The 23,396-nt window shown below is 44.6% G+C and overlaps 1 protein-coding gene across 14 annotated transcripts in view; it reads right to left on the reverse strand.

Moving 5' to 3' along the window:
• The window catches only part of CLASP1 (cytoplasmic linker associated protein 1), a 170,608-nt gene extending 147,463 nt beyond the window's left edge, over positions 1-23,145 (reverse strand). For 6 of the 14 annotated variants that reach the window (XM_030952219.1, XM_030952208.1, XM_030952210.1 and 3 more), the window contains exons 1-2: positions 22,996-23,144; positions 11,073-11,547 (exon numbers count right to left, since the gene is read on the reverse strand). In XM_030952219.1, the coding sequence (XP_030808079.1) occupies positions 11,073-11,267 (195 nt within the window). In that variant the 5' untranslated portion in view covers positions 11,268-11,547; positions 22,996-23,144. Of the gene's footprint in view, positions 1-11,072; positions 11,548-17,943; positions 18,075-22,995 lie in introns of those variants that run through there. The other 8 variants (XM_030952216.1, XM_030952213.1, XM_030952212.1 and 5 more) reach the window with 4 other exon arrangements.
• Between the last annotated feature and the right edge of the window lie 251 nt (positions 23,146-23,396).

The following is a 23,396-nucleotide window of genomic DNA, read 5'->3' on the forward strand; positions in this document are numbered from 1 at the left end:
TCCCTTCCACCTTTCCCAAATGTATGCCCCAATTTGTACCACTGCTCCTGTAAGGGAATTATCTTACAGATACCTTTTTTCATGGATGATCCTTCTTTTCACACCACCGTCACTCTCTAGCTGTTCTGCAAATTGAAGTTTCAGATCTCCACCTTCAAAGCACTGTCATTTGGTCCAAGATGTCAGCTCCTGCCTTCCATTCATCTGCAATACCAGTTCCCATCAAGCCACCTCTAGGTGCAACTTTTCACAGCACTTTCTCCACACATGCCCTCCTGCTTAGGAAACCTTCTCATTAACTTTCAGCAGGCTTATAGAACAGGAAATTCCAGAAGGAAACAGATTAAACTGCAAGTAGAGAATGGGACCTGACCAACATGAAGAAGGAAGCAGAGTTCTTTGAAGGCAACAAGAAAGTTCAGATCTTGATGGGGATTGAAGTTAGTAGTCTTTCACAAGCAAACCCACTCACATAACTTATTCACATTCCAGCAGCATTATGCAGGTAACAACTTACCAAAGACCTAAAGGGAAAGAAAGTAGAAGAGGCAGACAGGAAAACCAGGAAAGCTACCCATACAGGCCTGGAAGAAAAGCTCTAGCCAGACAGACAAAATATTCCAATCTGTAAGAGCATGCACTTCACAAAACCTGTGCGCAGTTTCAGCTTTCCATACCACATCCAATCATTGCATGAGAAATTCCTTCTGGAGGTCAAGCAGTTCATCCAGGCACACAACAGCAGCACAGTGATGGCACCCTTGGCACCTCAGGATACAACACTGCAATGCCCCTTTGAGCACCTCAGAGTTAATCAAAGTACACAACTGCCTTCTCCAAGGGCTTAATTTACAAAAGTAGGAGTGTACTGCAGTATTTGCACAAGGATCATTCTGTCCACAGCACTCCAAACACATGAAAGCACACACAAACACACAGATTATTGAGGAGCATTGGGTTAAACAATTTGGTGCATCAGGACTGATTCCATCAAATATGAGCAAACAGAATTCCCTCCAAAACGCAGGTGCACTTTTTATTCCAATGTGAAAGCTCAAGGTGTCTATATTTACAGAGCTATTACAGCAACTGGAGTATGAACAGGTCTGGCTCCATCAGACGACTCTGGTGATGGGTGTACATCAGTAAAAGCCTGTAAAGCCCAGCTCCATACCACACTGAACGAGCTGCAACCCTTTATTTAAGCTCCCAACAGTGAGACACGAAGTCCTCCGAAATTGTTAAAAGCAGACATTTGTTCCATGTCACTGCACAAGCCCTGATGCCTCCATTTGCTGCAGGATTTCCAATTAGACCCAACACAACTATGTCACTTGATATTAGTCAAATGGAGAGTCATGGCAATACAAGGCAAACTTGCTGTCTTTTAATAGGGCACAGTTCTAACAGATACAAAGAAAATTAGTACAAAGAGCTGATTCCTAATATACATTTCACAGTAAACATAGATATTACTCACACAATATAACTTCAAAATACACTGAACTGAAGCAACTTTAGGTTTCCCATTTGCTGTTACCAGGTTCTCAACTAGCAGCTGACTGGCACAAACACTCAACACTGGCAAGGTGGCACCACCACAGTTCACCTCACAGTGCTTCCACATCCCAAGGAAATCCTGCCAGCCTTGGCGCTTGTGTGCACGTCCTGCCTGTAGGAGCACAGCTGCCACACAAAGGGCATGGCCAGGCTGGATGAGGCTTTGAGCACCCTGTTCTAGAGGAAGGTGCCCCATACAGTGGCAGGGGGCCTGGAACCAGATGATGTTTAAGATCCCTTCCAACCCAAGCCATTCTGTGGTTTTATGTCAGAATGGGACTCCACTGTGCAATTTTTCATCATTTCCACAAACTTTTCTCCAAGAGGTTACTTCTAGAGATGAAAAGCATTAGTAGCCACAAAAATTTTCTCACACTTAATGCAGATTCAATCCTACACATTCTTTCCTCTGGCCAAAATCCCAGCCACACTATAAAAAATTATCAAGCTCTCCACGGTCTGATAACTGCGAGTCTTTGCTCTGATTCTTGAATACTCAAATGTTGCTTTGTTTTAAAGTTCCATGTTTAGCACACTGAAGAACTCAGTAGGTTTTGCCTAGTTAAAAAAAAAAGGGATCTCATCTAGAAAGAAAGTAATGAATGATTTGTGGGAGGCAACATTCATTTGGAAAAATTCAGACTACATGTCTCCACTGTGTTCCCTCCTACATTTAATGATACAGCCACAGACCAGAGGACACACGGGATACAATTACATGAGGCAGCTTCATACAGACTCACACAAAGCACAGTTCAGCCATCAGCACTGAGCAAGGCAAGCTGACTGTGCCTCAGCCTCAGTGAAGCTGTCACTGGTACCCTGGGTGACTCAGAGTCACCACACAAAACTGCTGGCATCACTGGCATCCCAAAAGCATTTACATGGCAGTCAATTCATGTAAGCACCTTTGACACCGGGACACTTACTACTTATCAGCTAATAAATTCTGCTAAAAAACAAGTAATAAATAAATTTTAGGGCCTTGACAATATACAGTGATATAGTGGATGAAACTAGTTGGTGAGTCCAGAGGCCCCTGCAACCTGAGTTACCCTGTGACCCTATAGCTAATGCTACCTTTCTGTTCCAAAATGCACCTGCTGAAAAAGGAGGGCTGCCAGAGCCAGAAATGCACATCTGAAACACAAAGGTAATCCTGCAGCAGACTACCTAGTCCCATGGGCTGGTCTTCCAAAAAAACCCATAGGTGCACTTAATGTTAAGAGCACACTGGAATGTTTATTTTTTAAACATGCATTATCAGGTATTTTCCAGCCCTATTTTTAAGGAAGAGATCATTAAATTGTTGATCTAATATTCATCTATTCTTTTTTCACCCAAGTTCTGAATTCTTTATCAAATTTTAATAAATTTCAACCTAATATGGTAGGGAAAACAGAGATACCAAAGATTATATGCAAATACAAATACAGTAATGAAAAGAGAATCCACTGAAACACAGACCTCAGCATGAGTAAAACCAAAGCATGAGATACCAGCAAATCTAAAAAGAAAAAGACAAAGGAAATGAGGCTTCATACAACTTCCCTACTTACAAAATTACTTAATTAAAACTAGACCAAGTCAGAGGCAACTAGACAGTCCCACTGACAGTGGGACTTTCAGTATACAATTTGTTCATGTGGAAGTTCAAAGAGTGAGATAAGAATGGCTTTTAAGACAACTTCAAGGACTATCCCACAAAGAAGACATGGAAGAACGTGCATACTTTCAATGGAGAAGCTAACAGGTTGGTGCTGGTGGGAGGACCCTGGGGGCTGATGAGTATTTCTTTCAGCATCAAGAGGACAACAAAACTCCACTGAACAATTTAGAGATTAGCAAAAAAATCAAGGTCCCAGTAAATCCAGCACTGACAAGAACCTTCCATTCAGGTCGTGTCAGGGAAAGTGAGGATTCACTCCTACTCACCCTGCTACCTACTAAACATGAAGGCAGATGGGTCCCACATGCATATAAATGACTGCTAATTTTACTCCAAAGGTAACAAACACAATATGAACAGTCTCTGTAAGTCACTTTGGGATTTCTGAGGATCAAAACCAGTACACTGTTCAAAATATTTCATTTAAAGTGTTCAAGCATTTTAAGACATAGTATCATATCTGTTTTACCACACAAAGGACTGAAACAAAATTGTCCTACCACTATGTATAATCCTGTTACTCTACACTGTACATAAACAATTCAAAATCATCACAAGATCTATCCTAAAACCAAATGTCTTGTCCTTATCTGTTGATCTCCAGGAGTTTTCCAATGTTCTTTCTGCAGGCAACTTTCATCTGACATGCGGTCTAAATTTACTCACAGCCAGTTTATACCCATTCGTTCTTGTGCTAACCTTGCCCTTTAAATCTAAGAGTTCTTTCCCATCCCTGACGGTCACTCCTCTGATGTATTTATGGACAGCAGTCATATTCCCTGTCAGCCTTCATACTGTAAACTAAACAAGCCAAACCTCTTCGTCTCCTCTGGTTAGGCAGGCTCTCCAATACCCTGAACACCCCACTAGCCCTTCCCTGCACCTGTTCCAGCTTGAATTCCTTTCTTGCAGACAGGCAACTAGAACTGTACAACACATGCCACAGAAGGGCCCAATAAGGCACTCTACAATAGCATTAGTATGCCCTTATCCCATGAAAATAAATTCCCAATAATCTGCCTTTTCCACCAATGCATCAGCTGTGACCCTTAGCCTGCAGTGAAGCAATACACACCAAGGTTTTCTGAGACCTGGCTAACTCTGTTAGACCTCTAATAAACCCTAGTGACAAGACTGAAGTGCTGCAAATGAAACACTACACCAGCATTAAAGGAATAGCTTTATCCTCTCAATTTAGTAACCACAATGGTTCAGTCTGTTGTGTGTTGACCCAGACTCACAGTCCCAAACAAGAGCCTCTTGGCCTTGCCAATGCTGAGGCAGTCACTCTACCAAACACACAAGAGAAAACATATCTAACAAAACAAAAATATAACAAAAACACCCAAACAAATACACACCAAAAATACCACATGCAAAAAAACCAACAAAACCAAAACCACAGGCACACAAAAATTAAAACACTTAACAAAACCAACACAGCAAACAAACAAAACAGAAAAAAAAATAGCCCCAGACAACTTTTCTTAGTCCCAGCACTAAAATCCTAAGGGAGCTTAATTTGGTCAGCAAACAAAACTGGGGATTCAAATCTCTACAAACCAGAGTGATATGCAAGGGAGACTTTTACTTTGTATCACATATTTCCATTTATTTCTCACCATCCACTATGGGCCACCAAGAGACAGGATATCAAGCTGCAATTTAATTAAAACTCCATGTAAGTGTTGCAATTACCCTCGGGCTGCTTTGGTCAAAACAAGAGAGATGGAAATGGTTGGAGGGGTTTTACCGAGTGTGAAATTCTTGGTTGGTTTAAAGCATCTCCTTATGGTTTGTAAGGTTGCTGTGTCACAGACACTTCTGGGATATCTGAGGACTCTGCTCCAGGCTTCAACTACTTCTGAAACAGGTGACCCAAAGGAAATACACTTTGGTTTACAAAAGCTACCTGTCTTCTCAGGGATGGGGTTATTTTCCCCTCCAATTCATGAATGAGCTTTGGATATTGAGCTTTAAAGCCAGGAGAAAAAGAGGTTAGACCTTGAATGTGCCACTATGGAAGCAAACCTCTGTCCTAATTATTTCAACACTCTGTCTCCACTCTGCACGTTCCCTTGGGATCCTGTAGGTTCTCATTATTTGTATTTGATTTGGTAATACCTTGGTAAACAACTGAGAGACTGTTCTTTAGCATGCTCAGGCTCACAAACCTTTTGTTTTATGCAACCAGTAGCACATCCACTTTGTGCATAAAACAAGAAAATATTACTGCTCCACTAGGGTTCTTCCCATTACAGCCAGAAAAGGACATTCCTTCCTGCTACACCAGTCATTATTACCTTTTAAGTATGAAGAAAAAGCTACAGGGGAGTTCTAAATGCTGACTTGCTAGAGCAGGTAATTTTTCCCCTGCTCTGAATCCAAAGGTCTGAAACCAGCACTGAATTTGATCTATTCCAGCTGCTACAATCTTCTGTTCTCCAGCGCACCCTCTGTGGCACTCCCCACACTGCTGATACCACAGAGGTAAGAGCTGCACCATAATCCAATCAAATTACCATACAGAGCAGTTAAGTGTTGGGAAGGCAGGTCCAGCTATTAGAGCCAGAGAAAAAAACAACTGATCAGCTGGACTGGGAATGAACATCAATGCCTACAGGAAACTGGATATCCTGGAGCCCAAACTCTGCTCTTCCATAAGTTTAAGGCAGGAAAACACACCTAATAGGAGCATGCCAGCACAGAAGCCTAAAAATAAGGACTGGGCACACTCCACAAATGCAGTTCAAACAGAATGAATCTTTAGCCCTTCCTAAGGTAACTCTTCTCCCCACAAGGAAAGTCATCAACAGCAGTTTCTGCCACAGTCCCTTTTGCAATACGGGCATATGCAAGGAATGGGCTGTACTCTCAAGTCCAGATCTCAAAATCACTTTTCCTCCACAGTCACTTTCTCATGTCTTTTGTACATCAAAACTAATTTAATTCTTCTATATTAGCCATTGCAGCTTCATGGTAAAGAGCGATGAAAGCAGTAGCTGAATGTGTACATTACTGATCTCCATGCACCCCCAGCAGCTCAAAACTCAGCAGCTAACAGCAGCTGCTTGGAAACTCTTTACAAGTCTCTTTTTCTTCCACAGATGGTGAAGTCCTTTCCCTCCATGCACTAAATACTCAACAAAACACACTCACCAAATTATCATATCAACCCATAACCATGCATGATAATTATGTCTTAAATCAGGATTTCTTCTACCGAATTTCAACCAAAATAAACATGGTATAGAGAACAAATGTATGCTTATAGTGAACAACCATTCATCAGCTTAAGTAACTCTAATGGATGTCACTTTAAACTAAGCCTGCACCATCTGTTCTACCCCTCAATTAGCAAGCAAAAAAATTATTCGATAGAGAGTTTAAGAAAGCCAGCTAATTTGTGTAAGTTTTATTTCTTTTCAGCTCAGTGAAACATGCTCTTGTAATGCTTGATATTCAGAACAGATCAGAATGGAAGGTTGCTTTCTCTAATGCTATTAGGAATTTTGTCAGGGGAAATAAAATATCTGTGCATTATTTCACCATATCAAAAAAAATGCTCGTTAACATCTTACATTTTACATTCAAGAGAATGATGTATCTTCTCAGTACCAAAATCAGCTGGGAACTAAACAAACCAAATCCGAAGTGCTGCATACATGAACACAAACAAAGCTCAGGACGAAGCCCTGCCCTGACAGACTGAGTCTGCCAGCACAGCAGGAGGCTGTGGATGTGTCCTCAGACCCGGGGGTCTGTTAACCGTGTCAGTTCCTAACTCGCCTCTCAGAGGCAAAACCCAGCCCTACAGACTGCTGGGCACAGAGCCTCACACAGACCTGCCTGCCCTGGGACAAGGGGACCATTCCATGCAAGGTGAGACACTCTCCTTGGAAAGCAAACCCTGTCCAGTGAGAGCAGTGCAGCGCCAAAAAACCACTACTTGTGAAAGTGCATGAAAAAAATACAAAGCTGTATCCAATTCCTTACTGCAAACCTCCATCCAGTTTCACTTGAAGCTGGCCTCTCCTACCACTCTGCAACAAGTGAAAACACTGAATAGAATCTCTCTTCAGTATGTTGGACCCTGACCTGCTTGAAGGCTCTGTCACCACCAATCTCCCTCTTGGATGTTTGTCTAAAAAACCCTGCAAAAATAAGAGCTATTTCCACTGGAGACCTCAACTCCACCAGCAAAGGCAACACATCCCAGGGAAAAAGGTGCAAGAGACCTCATCTCCCAGTACTATTGAGGAGAAGCAGGCAAGAGAAGGTCACTGCCAAACACTCTCAGTTTGCCTCCTGGAGTATCAGGCTGGTTGAGAAATACTTTAAGATCCTGGACACATTACTTTACATTACACCTTAATTTACATCATGGTTTGGGTACTGAGAAAGGCTCATCAGGCACAGATGAGCCAGGAGATCCTGCACACTCAACATTCACATTACCAAATGCTGCAGAAGCAGCTCAAAGCGAGATGGCTCACCAGGGGATTACTGACATTTCAGCTCTCTCCCCTTGCCATAGCATTGTGGAACCTGAGAGGACACGCTGAAGCCTCTGACACTGCTGTGCTGTTTTGCCTCATGTTTTGAGACAGACAGCTCTGTGCAGGCCTTAGTTATTGTTCAGAGATTCAAAGCTCAGCAAAATAACTCTTTTATGCTTAGCAGGGGAAGAAAAGGAGTCAAGCAGAACCACCATCCTGAAACAGCACAGACCAAGCAAACAAAGCACAAATGAAGAAACAGACCAGAGGCAGAATTCCTCTTTGGCCTAAAGCATCCTGCAATACCTTCCCCAGCCCAACCTCACAGGTGTAACCACAACTCCTAGTGCTCGCACAAACACAGGCTATCTGCTATAAGCAACTGTGCTCCAAAGAGGAGTAAGAGCTCTCAAAGAGAATTCATCTTACCACTCTGCACCATTCTAAGGTCTTCTACACACCTGTAAGTGCTGCTGAGAAAACTCGAGCCTGCAATGGCTGTTGGATGCAGTTCAAGCACACTCCTAGCAAGTACAAACATGCAAATGGCTTTGCACTGGACTTCATGCCTTGTTTCTTACAATCACCTTTATGTTTCCTTGACTTGAAAAGCATCCTGAACTATCCAAGCGCTTTCTGCACCTAAGGCATCTGTCTGTTACAAAGCAGGAACCAGGGATCAGGTCACAAGACAATTTGTTAAGGAGTTTTAGAGTACTGAGTGCTATCAGAAGTATATCAGGCCTCACTATGTTTTATACATGCTATTTTCAACAGACTTGAGACAGCACCAACCAAAGAAAAACATATCTGCCCTCCATCACTCTTTTTTTTCCTGCATCTCTTGAAAAAAAATACTCCATTATCTGCAGTCATGGTGCTGAGGTCAAGGACTTCACAAAGTAGTGTCATGAAAAAACAGAAACAATGTACAGAAAACCAACAAAGCCTAAAAAGGTCAACGATGTCCATGACATACACAGATCAGATGTGGATGCCAATGAAGGAGACAGCTTGAGCCCTTCCTGTAAAGGTGAAATTTCATCACCAGTTCAAGCTCCTTTTAACCCAAACTAAACTGGTTTGCCTTAGAGATGCCTCTTCTCTGGTTCACTGATGTTTCCTTGGTGATAACATATAAGCACAAGTGTTCAGTTAGAGGAGTCCTAGACAGGCAGGAGCCATGAATGCACTGGATGCTGTCCAGTATAATGGCTCTTGTTATCCACACTCAGTCCTATTCTGAGAACACACACTTTATTGGTGAAGTGCTAGGAAATTTCAAATCATGCAGATTATCTCAATCTTTGTTTTAAACTGATACTTTTTCAAATGAAGAGATTGAGGTGAGAAGAGAAACAGACTACAAATAGTCAGCTTCTTCCACTGTGAGCAGACCACTGCAGTTCAGCTCTCCAGATGGCTGTCCTAGGGCAGTGATGCTTAGCCTTTCACTCCTAAAGTTGACACACTAATCCATGAACTGGATCAGATGACACCAGCTCCCCTGTGCTCTCACACCAGACAAAGCTGAGCTTCTGAACCCCTACCCCTCAAGCAGTCAGGGAAAAAGGCAACGATAATGCAGATGCAGGCATTAAAACAGAAGGAAGAGATTGGCATAAGAGGGGGCACTAAGCCTTGGCTGGATCCTGAAGCAGACTTCACCACACCACTGACCTTCACATAGCCAGCTTGCCCCACTCAAAGGCTTCACATCTCCTACTGTACTCATTCACTGAGAAAACACCCTCCAGACATCTGAGACATGTCTCTGTTATGCTTACTAGAACTTATTAATCACAGCAAATGCTATCTATAGAACACACACATTAATGAACAGCCAGCTCAGCAGCATGAGTTCTGGAACAGAGTCACTGCAGTACAGAAGTGCCACCAGTTTGTTACTGCAAATGAATACCACAGAGATCATTATAAGCATGTAGTTCAACAGACAAAAAATTGGGAAGAGAGAGTTATCTGAATAGAAATTCTGCAAACTAAGTGTGATACTGGGATTGCAAAGCACTGCACAGCTCTATGATCTACATCACTTCATAAAATCCATGCAAATAGCACATTTTGTAATAATTTCAATTTTACTGTGCTTGGATTACTCTTCCACTGAGAATCATGGAAGTTTGTAAGAGAAAGCAAGTTAGCAAGAAAAGGGGCAGTAAGAATATGTAATACTCTCAGAAAATTATATGTACAGTGCTTGTTCACAACAGCAAGCTAAATATTTCTTTATGTGTTCCACCAGAACAGATTCTCTATTGAGACCATATTAGCTTTGGTGATAGTGTTTTTAGTGTTTGGGGGTTTTTTCCCCTACATGCCAAACAGCTTCTGCAACAGCTGCTTATTGACAAAAATGAAAAGAAAGAAATGCAGTTGTGCAGAACACTCTGCAATGTCACAACCACCTCCCAATCAAAATTTCTATTAAAAATAATTTTAATTGAGTGTGCTGAGCTCCAGAGCACTTACAACCTATACAGCCAGTCCCTCCTTCACCTCTACAGGTGTGAACTCCAGTACAACCTCCATCTTTAGGCCCAGCTCTGTAGGAACTTTCACTCTGAGATTCCCCACCACTTATCAAAAAGGAACATTATTACATCCCATACAATAGCTTCAGTACTTCATTAGACTTTTCAGAGAACCTCATGAACAGACCAGGACAAGAGTTTTCCAAGTCACAGCTGAGAATCCCTCCCCAGTCCCACAGTACCTGGCTGTGGTAGGACTTCCTCATTAAATCTGAAGGGAAATGAAGTAACATGGCAGGAATAACAAGGCAGTGGAGTTCCATGTCCTACCAACTCATCTCAACATTGTCAAATTCCAAAGAAGACATATACACACATTATCTTTCTTGAGCTAAGTACAGTTCATCGACTATGTTGCCCACAGAAAACAGCAAAAGTCTAGCAAGATTTAATGACAGTGAAAACAAATGCAGTTCATATATGCTTTTTTCAGTTTGATAAACCTTTTAGTATGGCAGGAAATCATGAACACTGCTAAACTATTGGGATGATCAAAGCATGGCACCAGCTAACAAAGTATACAAAGAAACCAGGATATCACAAACTATGAACACCAAATGTAAATCCACTTGTGCTTCAAACACCATTCACTGAATTCCTACTGCCTTGAGTCCTTGATATCATAGCAGCTATCAACCACCAAGATATGGGACAACAATCACTGCTTCAGTCTAATTACCAGCTTACAGAACAGTATCATAGAATGTCTACTATACAGCTTTCATTTAGATCAAGTAGCATTTGACATCGACACTTCTGACAGTAATCACATTCCACATGACAAAATCTTACCTTATAATTGCTGGAATTTACCCAAGAAGTGGCCAGTCCATCAACCATTTTATCCAGCATAGTCTGATCATGTTCAAGATCAGCTGACTTCTGTTTATCTGAGAAATAATCTATCAATTCCTGGCCAACCTGAAGTCTTTTTCCAACATCCTTCTGCAGCACCTGCGCTAAGCAGTACTCCATACTGGGCTCCATAGTGTCTCAGAAATACAGCAGCAGCCAGAAAGCCAGAGGGCAGCAGGGCCAAAAACTCCCTCTACAAATGTACGCAGGAGGTCGCCTCTTTCTTCTGTGAAGGTTACTGAGGGCCTGGGTTTCAAAGATGCAATTCTGAGAATGGCAACAATGCACCATGTGTGTGTGGACAGCAGCTGGCAGGATATTAAAAGTCCAATTTAAATAACTGGTAATAGATGAAGCTATGAGCAGCGCTGTACAGTTGAGTCTGCAATAAATCCCAATTCAGCAGTCCATTCTGAAAGAAATGAAAAAGAACAGTATTATAGGTTAAATTAAGACTGGAGGAAAAAAAAAGATTGAAAGCATGTCACAAAATAGGTTATTCACATACAGCTGTGAAGCTGTGTAAGTCAGATATGAGCAGCATTGGTCTATTTTAAGGAATCAAACAAGGTAGGTCAGGACAAAAACTTTATTCTTTACAATAGCAGTTACCCATCGGTTCCCTGGAAGTTTTAGTGACAGTAAATTTGGGGCTTAAAGTAACAGCTGATTAATAATCAGTATTATTGCAACTGCCACCATCCACCACAAAAGGTGGAGACAAAATCCTTAAGCAGGTCACCAGGAAAACCTATCTACTTTAAGTGAAAGCAGGAAGAGGTCTGGATCCTGTTTTGAGTGTTGGCCTTCAGCAATCAATGTCATCAGCTGGTCAGCAAGATAAAGCACTAACACAGGGCTCCAGGAATGTAAAATGATCAGTTTTCAAAAACTAGGTGCTCAAGCTGTTTCCAGGCTGAACTCTGTTACATCCCAACTACAGATTTCCAGGAAACAGCACTCACTGGCACACTCTAAATGCAGTTCTGACAGCCAAGGCCACACACAAGGAAGGTCAGGCCGAACTTTGCTGCCACTCTGAGGCACAGCATCACCTCAGAAGCATTTGGCTTACAAAAAAAAATATTACTGTATGTTTGAGCTCTGTTTATGTTCTTGAACTCTAGGAACTCTCTTGTCCCCTCCATTAGTGATTCTTTTTTGTCCCTCTATCTGCAGCCAAATTAATCCCTCCAGGCAGCCAGGGACCAGACTAAGGGCCTGTGCTCCACCCTCCCACAGACCAGGGTTCCTGGCATCACCACAGTGCTTCCTGAAGCACTCCCTCATCACAGGTTAGCTCTTTTAGGAAGTGGGTGATAAAAACCCAGGGTGTCTTTCTGTTTCCTGGCTAATAATAGCCAAAGCTAAAAATCTGCCCTACTTTTTCCACCAACATGAGGAAAGCAGGTCAAGCTCAGAGTAAGGGAAGAGGTTGTGCAGCAGACACCTGGTTCAATAAACAACTGGAAGGAAGCTGGAAGGAGGTACAAGTTTGCTAATTGGAAGCACTGGGGCAGCAAATAAATACCTTCTGTTTGAGCAAATAAGGCCTTCACAAAGGTCTTAATAAGGCAAAATGGACCTGACAGCAGATGAGATGCACACAGAAACCCCAGCCTGGAAACAAAAGCACCCTTTGCACAGCAGGCTATTCAGTTCATTACCTCACCCCATCTTCCCTGGCCACATCTTAGCACCACCAAGCACAGCCTCTAGACTCAGCTCTGAGAGCCTAAGCTTCCCTAACCCTACAAGCACTGCCACACGTCCCAGCTTCCCACACTGGTTGTGCAGGAGTCACCAGAGTGCAGGCCCCTCCATTCCAGGCAGCCAGTCCAATCCCTGCTGGCTGATGGGCATCAAAACTGGTTCAGTAAACTAATAATGGACTCACCTCAACCAACTGCCAGGCAAATCCTACCCTCAGCCAGAAGGGATTGTATATTTGTACACTAAGCTCCCTCCTTGTCAGCAAAACCTCATCCCCAGAGCAGCAAGGAAGCCTTGGCTGCTACTGCACACACAGCACCTCAAGCTTTTAGTTAGTGCTGTGCCAGATTACTGCTTGGGACCCCTACACCAACCTAAACCATCTCAAGGACACACAAAACTCCCACCATTTTGTTTCAAGTCACCTCAGGAGGGATTTGATTTTGAATTCTAAGACTGTCAACACCCCCTCCAATCAGTACTCTTAACACTTTTTTTCTTCTAAAAGAAAGTTCCAAACTAGAAGGAAGCATTGCCTTCTTTACTGCAGTTTCTATTGATGCTACAGTTTCTCACTTGATCAATTTGGCACCAAATCTGAAAGAAGCACTCTGAGCTTTCCCATCCTCAACCAAAAATGGTTCATGACATGGCACTCACTCCCATGGCAGCACAGGCACAAAAACAGAGCCACTTCCACAATTGTACAAGCACAGCAGATGCTTTCATTCAGGTGTCCCTGTCTGCAGCTTTGAATACTGGCCCCTGCCCTGCCCTCTAGCACAGGCTGGTCTTGCTCCTTGCTGCAGACACTCCACTTCAGGGAGACAGACTTACACACACCATCTAAATATCCAGTGGATGGATCATCACATAGTAGGGAAGCATTTCACTGGACACCTCTCCAGCACGGAGCTACTGCAGGAGGAACAGGGAACTGGCATTAAACTGCTACCACATTGTAGCTGAAACTCTTCAAGTCAGCTGGACAGTTTGTTTCTGGACTCCAGAAGCTGCACATATGTTCTAAAGGGGACTCCTCTGTTAAACTGGATACATAGTGAAGAAAGTCTAAATGCTTTTAAAATGGAAATTTGGAACTTGCTTAAACTTGAAAATTCAGATTACAGAAGGGTGTGAATGAGAGCTAGTTACCACAAAATAGCCATTTTTTATTAACATCACACAGAGGCATGTCCCAACACATCTAGTAACAATTAGCTGGCCATACTGCCATGAGAAATGAGCATTCAAAGTTTCAGGTCTGCCTTCTATGTGGTTTTCATTAAAGAGTTTTTAAGTCTCTGCCTACAGAGACTTATAAGCACAGAAACAATCTTTAAAGCAAATGAATGTAAATAAATTTCTCTCCACTTTCCTTGCTTATTAAACACATAAAGGAAGGAATAGGATAAAAATCTTGGTGCACTACAGAAGAACAATTTTGTGTCACAACCTTGAGGACTGCAGTCTAAAGAAGATCCACTATACATTATGGCACTGCTATCAAATGCATATGGGGAAGAAGAGCCAGAAATATCTTTGAATCCTGGGGGAAACAGTAATAGGAAGCCAAGAGGAAAAGCTCAATGTGGCTTGCATCTACCAACTAACAGATGTTTAAGTAGCACTTTTCTAAAAAAGAAAAAAGCTATCCTACACATGTTAGGAAGTCTGCTACCTCCCCTCTTCCCGAAAGGAGGAAGTGGAACAAACACCACCTGAGAAAAACAAGACCCACACTGACAAAAAAACTAACCTGCCAGACAATAAAGCATATGGCTGCTGCGTCCCACCAAGTCTGCAATCATCTGGGCAGATGCTCCGCACATGAGTTTTGAAAACCACCAAGCCACAGTTCTCAGCCCGTGATCTACTCCTGGACTTTTTGGGTAGCCAATGTTACAAGACATAAACAACTTTGGACAGGGATGTTGAGTACAACCTCTTCCCACAGAAGAACAGTCATGCAGAACTCAAAATTAATAACTCAGTGGCACAGGTCCTGTGTTTGGAGCTCCCCCAAATTTTGAGAAGGGTTGCCAGTATAAGCTCCAGAGCAAGGGTTTTCTCCAATCCTCCCAAGCCTTGTAGTCTGACCTCGAAGAGACAGGCTAGGCTCAACTCGTAGACAAAATAATCCCAGAGAAAAAGCTACCCCAATTCTGTCATTGAAAAAAAGTTCTTTGTTTCACTAATCAGCCATCAAAACTATGTGCTTCACAACACCCAAATTTTCCATCAACAGCTATCCAGCAGAAAGCCACTATACAAAGGCTTATGTTTAATGCCACCTTGGAGCTCAAAATGATGAATTTAAAGGGGAAAGCTGATAAAGACCAAACAGCCCAAAGTTACTCAGCTTAGATACCATCATCATAGCAGCATAAAAGCTGATACAATTTACAGTAAAGCAACTGACTCAACACATAGAATAAATTAATCCAAACAGTAGTAAGGAAATACTTGTTACCTAAGATGCTGTGGCAATATTAAATTGGGTACCTAAGACAATTAACTTTTTTCAGCACTTAGGAGAACACCACTGACCTCAGACTAAGCGAAAGCACAGGATTTGCAATTCTCAAGTAAGATTTTATCTTAGGATAACTCACAGGAAATTTTGAATCTTCTTCCTCTTGCAAGGAAGGGAACCTGAAGCACATAAAGAATGCACTATTACTCTCTTGGTGTCCTGCCTACCCTTGGGAGTTCTTCCAATATAACTATTTGACTTTAATAATGATGCTCCACTCTCTTCTGCTCTAGACATCAGGTTATCATCTTTGTCATGTTTCACTGTCATCTTCATTTGCCAAAAAGCCAATGCAGTCCATAACTTCCCCAGACAACTGTTCCAACACAACTGCTCCAGACACAAGCTTGCAGAGACAAGCCTCTTGCTGCCACTCACAGTCACTAGAGGCAAGAGCCAGCACCACTCAATAACCAGTCACCTTCCTGAAGGTATCTCTCAACTTCCAGCCAGTGAGCTTAATTTGTAACCAACTTGTAAACATGACCACACTCCTTTGGTGCCTTTTTTTGCATACATGGTTAGCTGTAGCCCAACATCTGTAAAATAACACAGCAACACAACAGTACCAACAAGTCTCCTTCTTCACAAGTCTCAGGACTTAATTGCACAGTCACTTCAGTTTAAAATTAGTTTAAGGTATGTTCAAGAGACCTCTGTCAACAACTGAACTCTGATCCTTCAGGAGATCTCCACCCTAGCCAAATGAAGCAATTTTTTCAAATATAAAAGCAACCAGGCATCCAACCTGCAGTAGTTCACCACTTCTGCAAGGTGGGCAGGTAAACACATAACTAACTTGTTTTGCCAGCCAAGCCCCCTTGGGCAAGAAATTCAGAGCACTTAGAACAGCATGTGGAAACCACGTGCTGCAAAGACTAAGTGGAGATCTCATCAGCAAGGCAGTGTCAAATTGCAGCTCTGCAGGGTGGAAGTTCTCAGCCCTCTGTCCACTTCTCTATTTTTGCTTCCATCAGTACAGCTATACCCTCCCCAGCGGGGACTGGTGTCAGGCCTCTACAAAGTATAACAATCACCAAGCACGCAATCAAACCTACTCTTCCCTCGGGGGCACAAGCAGCCGTGAACAAAGCAGCTCAAAGTGCTCCTACTCGTTCAAATTCTGAGACAAGGAGGTGGCAAGTACCACATCGAGTGTCCTACTTGAAGAAGAAAGCAACATTTTTCTGGAGCCAAAAGGAGTTTGTAGGAAATACCCACCAAGCAACTGACAGATGGGCTCTCCCCATTGTTCACCTGTATCCATAAGAAGGTAATAATGTTTCTTTAGTGACAGGGAGTATTACACAATCACTGCGATTGTTTTAAATCAGTAATTAGCGTTGCCCTGTACTTGAGCCTCCCCCTAATCCAAAGATGGCATCTTAGATTTCCAGACTGACAACTCATGCTTTTCTAATTAGCTGCGGGACAGCCCCGTGCTTATCTCCCTGTACCACGTGTCTCTGGTGGCACTTGATGCACTCCTTCCACGCCCCATCCAGTAACTTTTAACTGTCCTCAGACAGTGCCAGTGCCAGCATTTCTCAGTCCAACCTCTGATAAGCAAAGCGCTGCCTAGATGGATGCAGTTTCTTTTCAGGAAGGTCTTCAGAAGAGGGTTTCTTTGTCTACCTACAGCACCAGCTGCACTAAAGCAGTGTAAAACTCTACTGCTGCAGGCAGTAGGCTGAAGGCTTCCTAGGACTCTGCTAAATACTGGATGGTCTTCAAACTTGCCTGCACTCTGTTAAGGAGCTCATCTTCAAAAGTACAGACAGTAACCAACCTGCAGCAGGGCACAACTCCACCGCCATCCAGAAAACTGAAGCAGATTTCTAGAATGAAGACAGCTGAAAGATTTGCAGGACTTAAGCCAACCATGGCCTTTCAGGCCAGATGCTGGCTGTGAAAGTCGCATTACCTAGCCTGGGTAAAATGAGAGATAAGCTTCAGATAACAGAAATTCTTATGCCTCCACTAAGGGTTTACATTGCTGCCTGGGTAACTGAACACCTCACACAGAGCCACCAATTTCAGCAGTGCAACAATCTTCAAAAAAATCTCCTCAGTAATGAAACTGCAGCAAATCAAGACAAGTCACAGGTCACCTCAATGTGACTCCAATACCCTACACTAATGAAACCACTTTGCAGACTGGGAGTAACCCTTCCAGAATAGGGTAGAAAATGAGATGAGCTTTAACATCTTTTGTTTTCCTAATACAACCCCTCTCTGAAATTAGTTTTGTTTTAACTTTCTCTGAGACAAGGACAAGTCTAAAATGATCTTTCAAGGTCTCCTTTCTTTTTAACAGTTCAAGTGCCAAGACACAGCTCAAAATCCTACAATGGCAGGAGCTGCTCTCCGTGGACTCCCACTTGCAGACATCTCAGTTTATGGTTCCAAGGAAATTTACTACAAGCAACTTCCATGGGGCCTGTGGGACCAGTGGTGGGGAGGACTATCATCACGACACTTAATTCTGTGAACAGGTCTCGAGTTTTGAGTTTATGTGTATGAAAATATCCTCCTTGTCCCTTACTCTAGAGATCTAACCTTATCTCAGAGCCTGCAGCTCTGACACTGTGGGACCCTGGCACACAAACCATCCAGCACCGGCTCTGCGAGGTGATCCAGCCGAGGGCACGCAAGGTTCCCTCCAGGGGGATGTCTGGCAGCCCAGAAGAATGGAAGTGTCATCAGCCCCCTTCCTACAGCACCTAGGAGAGCAGGACAAAATTTTCCAGTCACATCCTAACCCTCTCCTCCAGAATCCAGCAGCAATACTGGATCATCTGGAAAAAACAAAGGAAGAATAGACTTTCACCTGTAGCCTTGTGGGTAAAATGCTTAGCAAGGTTTGGAAGCAGAACACTACTGAGAATTAGAGCAGTGACCATCATCACTTGCAGTTTGCTGGCACAAGTGGCTTCACAGAACATCTGAATCTTGAAATTTCTCTTTGCATTGTGAATTATTAAGTCCCTCAGGCTAAGATTACTAATTTAGGCAGTCCTGAAGATGGAAAGCATCTACTTTGTGTACATTACTTGAAGAAAAAAGTAGTATAATACCACCTTCCTATTTTACAGGCAGTACAGGGTAGGAATTCAGTGCCTTTCCCAGAGTCACTCTAAAGTAAGTCTCCAGTGGCAGTGGTAACTGAGGGTGACATAACACCTTGGGAAAAGAAAAAACTAATACATCACATAGATCCACATAACTGAATTTTAAAGAGAGCAGTGGGTTTGACATAAATTTCTTACTCCACTTGTCCAGGACCTTGCTATTCCTATTGATATATAAGTGGCTAGTGACACAGAAGTCAGTTTTTGTGTGAAAGTCCAAACCAGAACTACCCCAGAAGGAAGTACTTGAGAGACAAGTGCTTATAGTAAAATGACAGGTTGGAACAGGAAAATCATACAGAAGATCAAACCTTGGGTGCAAGCCCTCAAGGGACACTGGCTGTGGGGTGCAACAGCAGCAGTTTACAAGTCAACAGTTTCAGAAAAAGTTTATTTTTTTGGTCTCTTTTCAGGCTTCCCAACTAATACCCATCTCTCTTCCATGATTCTAAGCACAAGTTTTCTGCATGCCAAAATAGGGGTCTTTGCCTACCCTTGCTCTCCAGAGCTGCCATGGAAACTCCTGGCCAAAGAGAGGAGAACTCAGCAGCAGCAGGATTACAGCTGCTGACGGGCTGGGGGGGTGTAGAAGCCAGCACCCAGAATCAGTTCAGCCCCAGAGGGGGAAGGAAAGTTACCCTCTACACTCAGGCATAAGCAGATCTCACTCAGCCTGGCACTTGCAGCTGCACAGAAGTGGATGCCAAAGAAATCCCTCAGCACAGACTGCAGGGGAGTGCAGAAAGCCACCGTGACACTTTAAGGTATATAAAACACTGGGTGGAGGAAACACAGGACATGGAGGAGCAGAAGGAGGTTTTATTTGACAGTACCATGAACTGGGCTGAGACCTAGCAACAGTTAAGGGAACTCCTATCCTACAAAACCACCTGCATGTAACAGGCAGAGACACACCTGCAATTCCTCCCTTCTGCTCAGCAGCACTTTGAAACACCTGTCAAAATTTGACTTTATTTTGATCAGATCTCTGCCTCAGCAAATTACTGTTGGTTCAATTTGGCTTTCTGAAGTATCTTAGAATCTGAAGTATCTACATGCAAAATGTAAAGAAATGGCCACAGACTAAGCCTGAAATACTGAAACACTGCACCAGGGACTGGCCTGGTTAGGCTGTTTAGTCTGTTATCCTGCTGGCGGTGGAAACAAATTAGAGATTTTTAAATCTTCCCACTCACAATAAACTAATGATGATGATGCTTCCCTAATAATTAATTTTGTGGCTCCTGCTTGGCATATTTATTTCTGGATGCAGAATGGACATCTCCCTCCTTGCAGAGCCAAACATGCAGAGATTTGATTAAGAGGCAGAACAGGAAGCCAGATGAACTCAAACACTAACCATGAACTGAGATCAAATCTCTTGGGGAGCACCTGCAACCTCTCCAACAAAACCCATTTATTGCCCTTCTACAACTTGAACAGTTACAACTCCATCCAGTTCACTTGGGTTTTGTGGTGTGGCTTTTTTTCCAGGTGTAAGAGTGCTAATGCTCCCAAAGAGAGGAGAAAGTGAACTCTCCCATGTATGACAGAGCCAGACACCAGTGCAGTGCAGAATGCCAAGGAACATGCATGTGCTCAGCTCCTCAGCATGTCACTGTGGAAAGCTCATAAACAGCTCACATCATGCTTTCACACAGCTCTGAGAACTGGTAACAGGTTGGTCCCATGGACAAGATCCAAACCACTGAATGAGCTCTAAAGAAACACATAATGCAAGCTTCAACACTGTACAGTGTGATGGAAATGGAACAACTGAGCAAAGCACAACATGAAGAGGACACCATCAAACAGCGAGGTAAAGCTAAAGCCGCACATCACTGTCACATCAACCTTCATCAAAGAAACAAACAAACCCCTTCCCTCACAGTCAGACTGCTCAGTATTTGCTCAAGTCACAGACAGAAGAAATTAATAGACATGGACAGTCTATTTTACTTGCTGAGGTGACAGACCTTTCCATACTTGCCAGCATTTTCTCCACTGCACTGGCAATCACTGCTCCAAGGTGTGCTGGCACTGTCACAATCCAGGAGAAGCTTCAATTACAAGTGCAAGCCATGGAGGCACAAACAGCAGCAAGCCCCATCCAGGCACACCACCAAGATTTCCAGCCCTAGTCTAGGCAAGGCCTGAGATAATGAGACACTCAGTGACACATGAGCCTGATCCAAAGTCATCTGAGGCCAGAAGGGACCTGTAATGGCAGTCCACAAGCTTCAAAGCCACATTACTCCCACAGAAATCCACCAGTATGTTGAAATTGTGAGGTACATGCAGGGAAGGTCACTACTTTATCCTCTGAACATCTCATGTCCAGCCTCCTGAAACATTTTCTGACCTGTCCCTGACATAAAGGCTGTTGAGGGCTCCTCTGTAGAGGACATCCTGCCCCCATCCTCCTCTGTGATGTTGTAAAAATCACTACAGAAGTGGCCAGACCTGCTGTCAACTCTCATCCTCTTAGCATCCAACTGCCCTGACCAAATTGCCTGATGGATAGAGAAGGATTGATTAATATGGGAGAAACAAGAAATTTCATTTCAGTTTGATTTTTGCTGTTTAAATATATGGTTTTTTTAATACCTAAGCTGTAGCACAGATTCAAGATCCCTACAGAACTTCAAAGATGCCTGGAGGACCAACTCATTCCATCATAGGCACTCTCTCCAGCTGTACTTCTGGGGAACATCACGTGAACTAGAGAAACTTTTCCACTTCCAAAATCTGCTGCTCTATCACTTTTAACACCACCTGTTATCAGCTAAGTGAAGCAAGGCTGAAGTGTATAATGCCATGGTATTTTTCCTCTTGAAACAGAAAGTTTTGAAGCTTCTTGACAAATTCTAAGGACTTCCCAGGAATGCCGCAGGCATCAGTATGAAAAAAATCTATTTATGTTGGCAACAATTAAAAAAAAATTAGGCAAGTGAGACTATGAAATACAGAGAGAATCACCCATGGTGACATGTCATTGCTCTGTCCCTCTCGTAACTTCCAGGCATCAGTCCCACTGACAGGGTTCAGCAGAGAAAACAGGCAAAGGCTCGACTTTGCCAAGCCCAGGAATGCAGCACAAAGGCTCGCTCCACACAGCAAGCTGTGTTGCCACGACAAGGAAGACCCTGAGTATGACAGTACTGCAGTTCCACTCTGCACTTGGGTGTAGTCCTTTACTCAAGAGAAAGCTGACTCCTATTGCAAGTTCTCAAACATCTCCCTTCTCCAGCTGCAAAACTCTTAAATCTAATTCAGAATCCCACATGGAAGCAAATACTTGCACTTCCAACACCTTCCGAGAACTATCTAAGTACTACTGATCTATATCATGGATCTGTTTCCAGGTGTCAAGCAACAATACTTTGATTTGTGCTCAAAGGTGCCCAGGGAGCATCAAGAGGAGCAGAGAACAGAGATGCAGCAGCTCAAAAGACCCAGAGAAATGGGCTACACTGCTCAGCAGCAAACTGGACTAAGACATTTGTCTCTGATGCTGGCACAAGTGCTGGGCTGGAGACCACATCCCTGCCCTATAAACACTGGCTTGGCACATGCTACTTTACTTAACCCTAGTCTCCTTTACTAAACACTGACTTGTGAAGTAAGTCCACATGGGGCAGAGATCTACTGGTCAGAATAACCCACACACCTGGTGAGCCTCTGTGCTACTCTACCACAGGCTTCCCAGACAACCCTGAGCCTGTTATCCTGCCTCTGTTTCCCACATCCTTCTCAAGCAACTGTGCAGGGTACTGGGGAAGGAGGCAGCCTTTCTCTTCCTCACCAGTATCTTTACACATATAACATTAAAAATACCTTAAGCAGAGCCCACACAGGCCTGTAACGTGCACAATTACATATTATTTACTCAGACCCAGTATCTCTATTGAAGCATTTCTGCAGGATTTGCCTGACGTCCAACCCAGCTCTTCGCACAAACTCACAGTTCTGACCCAACTTCCATTAAAAACGCTGCCAGGAACGAACGAAGCGGAGCACGGCACGTGCACAAAGGGGCCAAGCACAAGGGCCGAACCCACCCTACCCACACGATGCTCTCGGAGCGCAGCAGCCTCAAGCGTTAGCGAAGCCCCGCGCCGCCGGCAGAGCGGCCGCACCTCTCTCGGTTCCCGAGCCGTCCGTTCCAGCGGGAGCCCGGCTCTGACGCGGCCCCGGCACCGGCGGTGCCCGGCGGCCCCAGGGCGGGGGGCCGAGGGGCGGCCCCGCGTCAGGCCCCTGCAGCCCCCGCAGCCCCGGTCCCACCGGACCGCCCTCCCCTACCCTTCCCGAGCCGCGCCGCTGCGAGAGCCGGCACCGCGCTGCTCCCGGCCGGTACCGCGGACGGCTCGGCCCCGCCCCGAACCGCGCTCCCCGCGGTCACCCGGCGGCGGCACCGCACACAAAGCCCCCCGGCCGCGCGTCTCCCGGCGGCCCCCCGCGGTGCGGGTGCGGGCGGTACCTGCGGGGCGGGGGCGGGGGCCGGGCGGACGCGCTCCCTTCTCCCTCTCGCGTCTCCCTCCCTCAGTGCCGGCGGCGGCGGCGGCGCCTGCCCGCTCCATGGCCGCGCGCGCGCCCCCGCTGACCACGGGAAGAATAGGGGACCCAGCGCGCACGCGCCGCCCGCGCCCGCCCCGCCCCGCGCGCCGGCGCGGCGCCGCCCTGCGGCCGCTGGTACCGCGGTGAGGTCAGCGCGCTCCGTGCGCATGCGCGGGGACCGTTACCGCGCGCCCGGTCGCCATGGCGACCCCGCCCGCCGGGAGCCGGGCCCGGCGGCGCAGACACGCGTGTGCCTGGGAATGCCACTCGCGTTCCCGGGAATGCCACGGCCCCGTCCCCGCTGACCGGCCTCCAACCACTGCC

This window comes from Camarhynchus parvulus, chromosome 7, assembly GCF_901933205.1.
Source record: "Camarhynchus parvulus chromosome 7, STF_HiC, whole genome shotgun sequence".
Taxonomy (NCBI): Eukaryota; Metazoa; Chordata; class Aves; order Passeriformes; family Thraupidae; genus Camarhynchus; species Camarhynchus parvulus.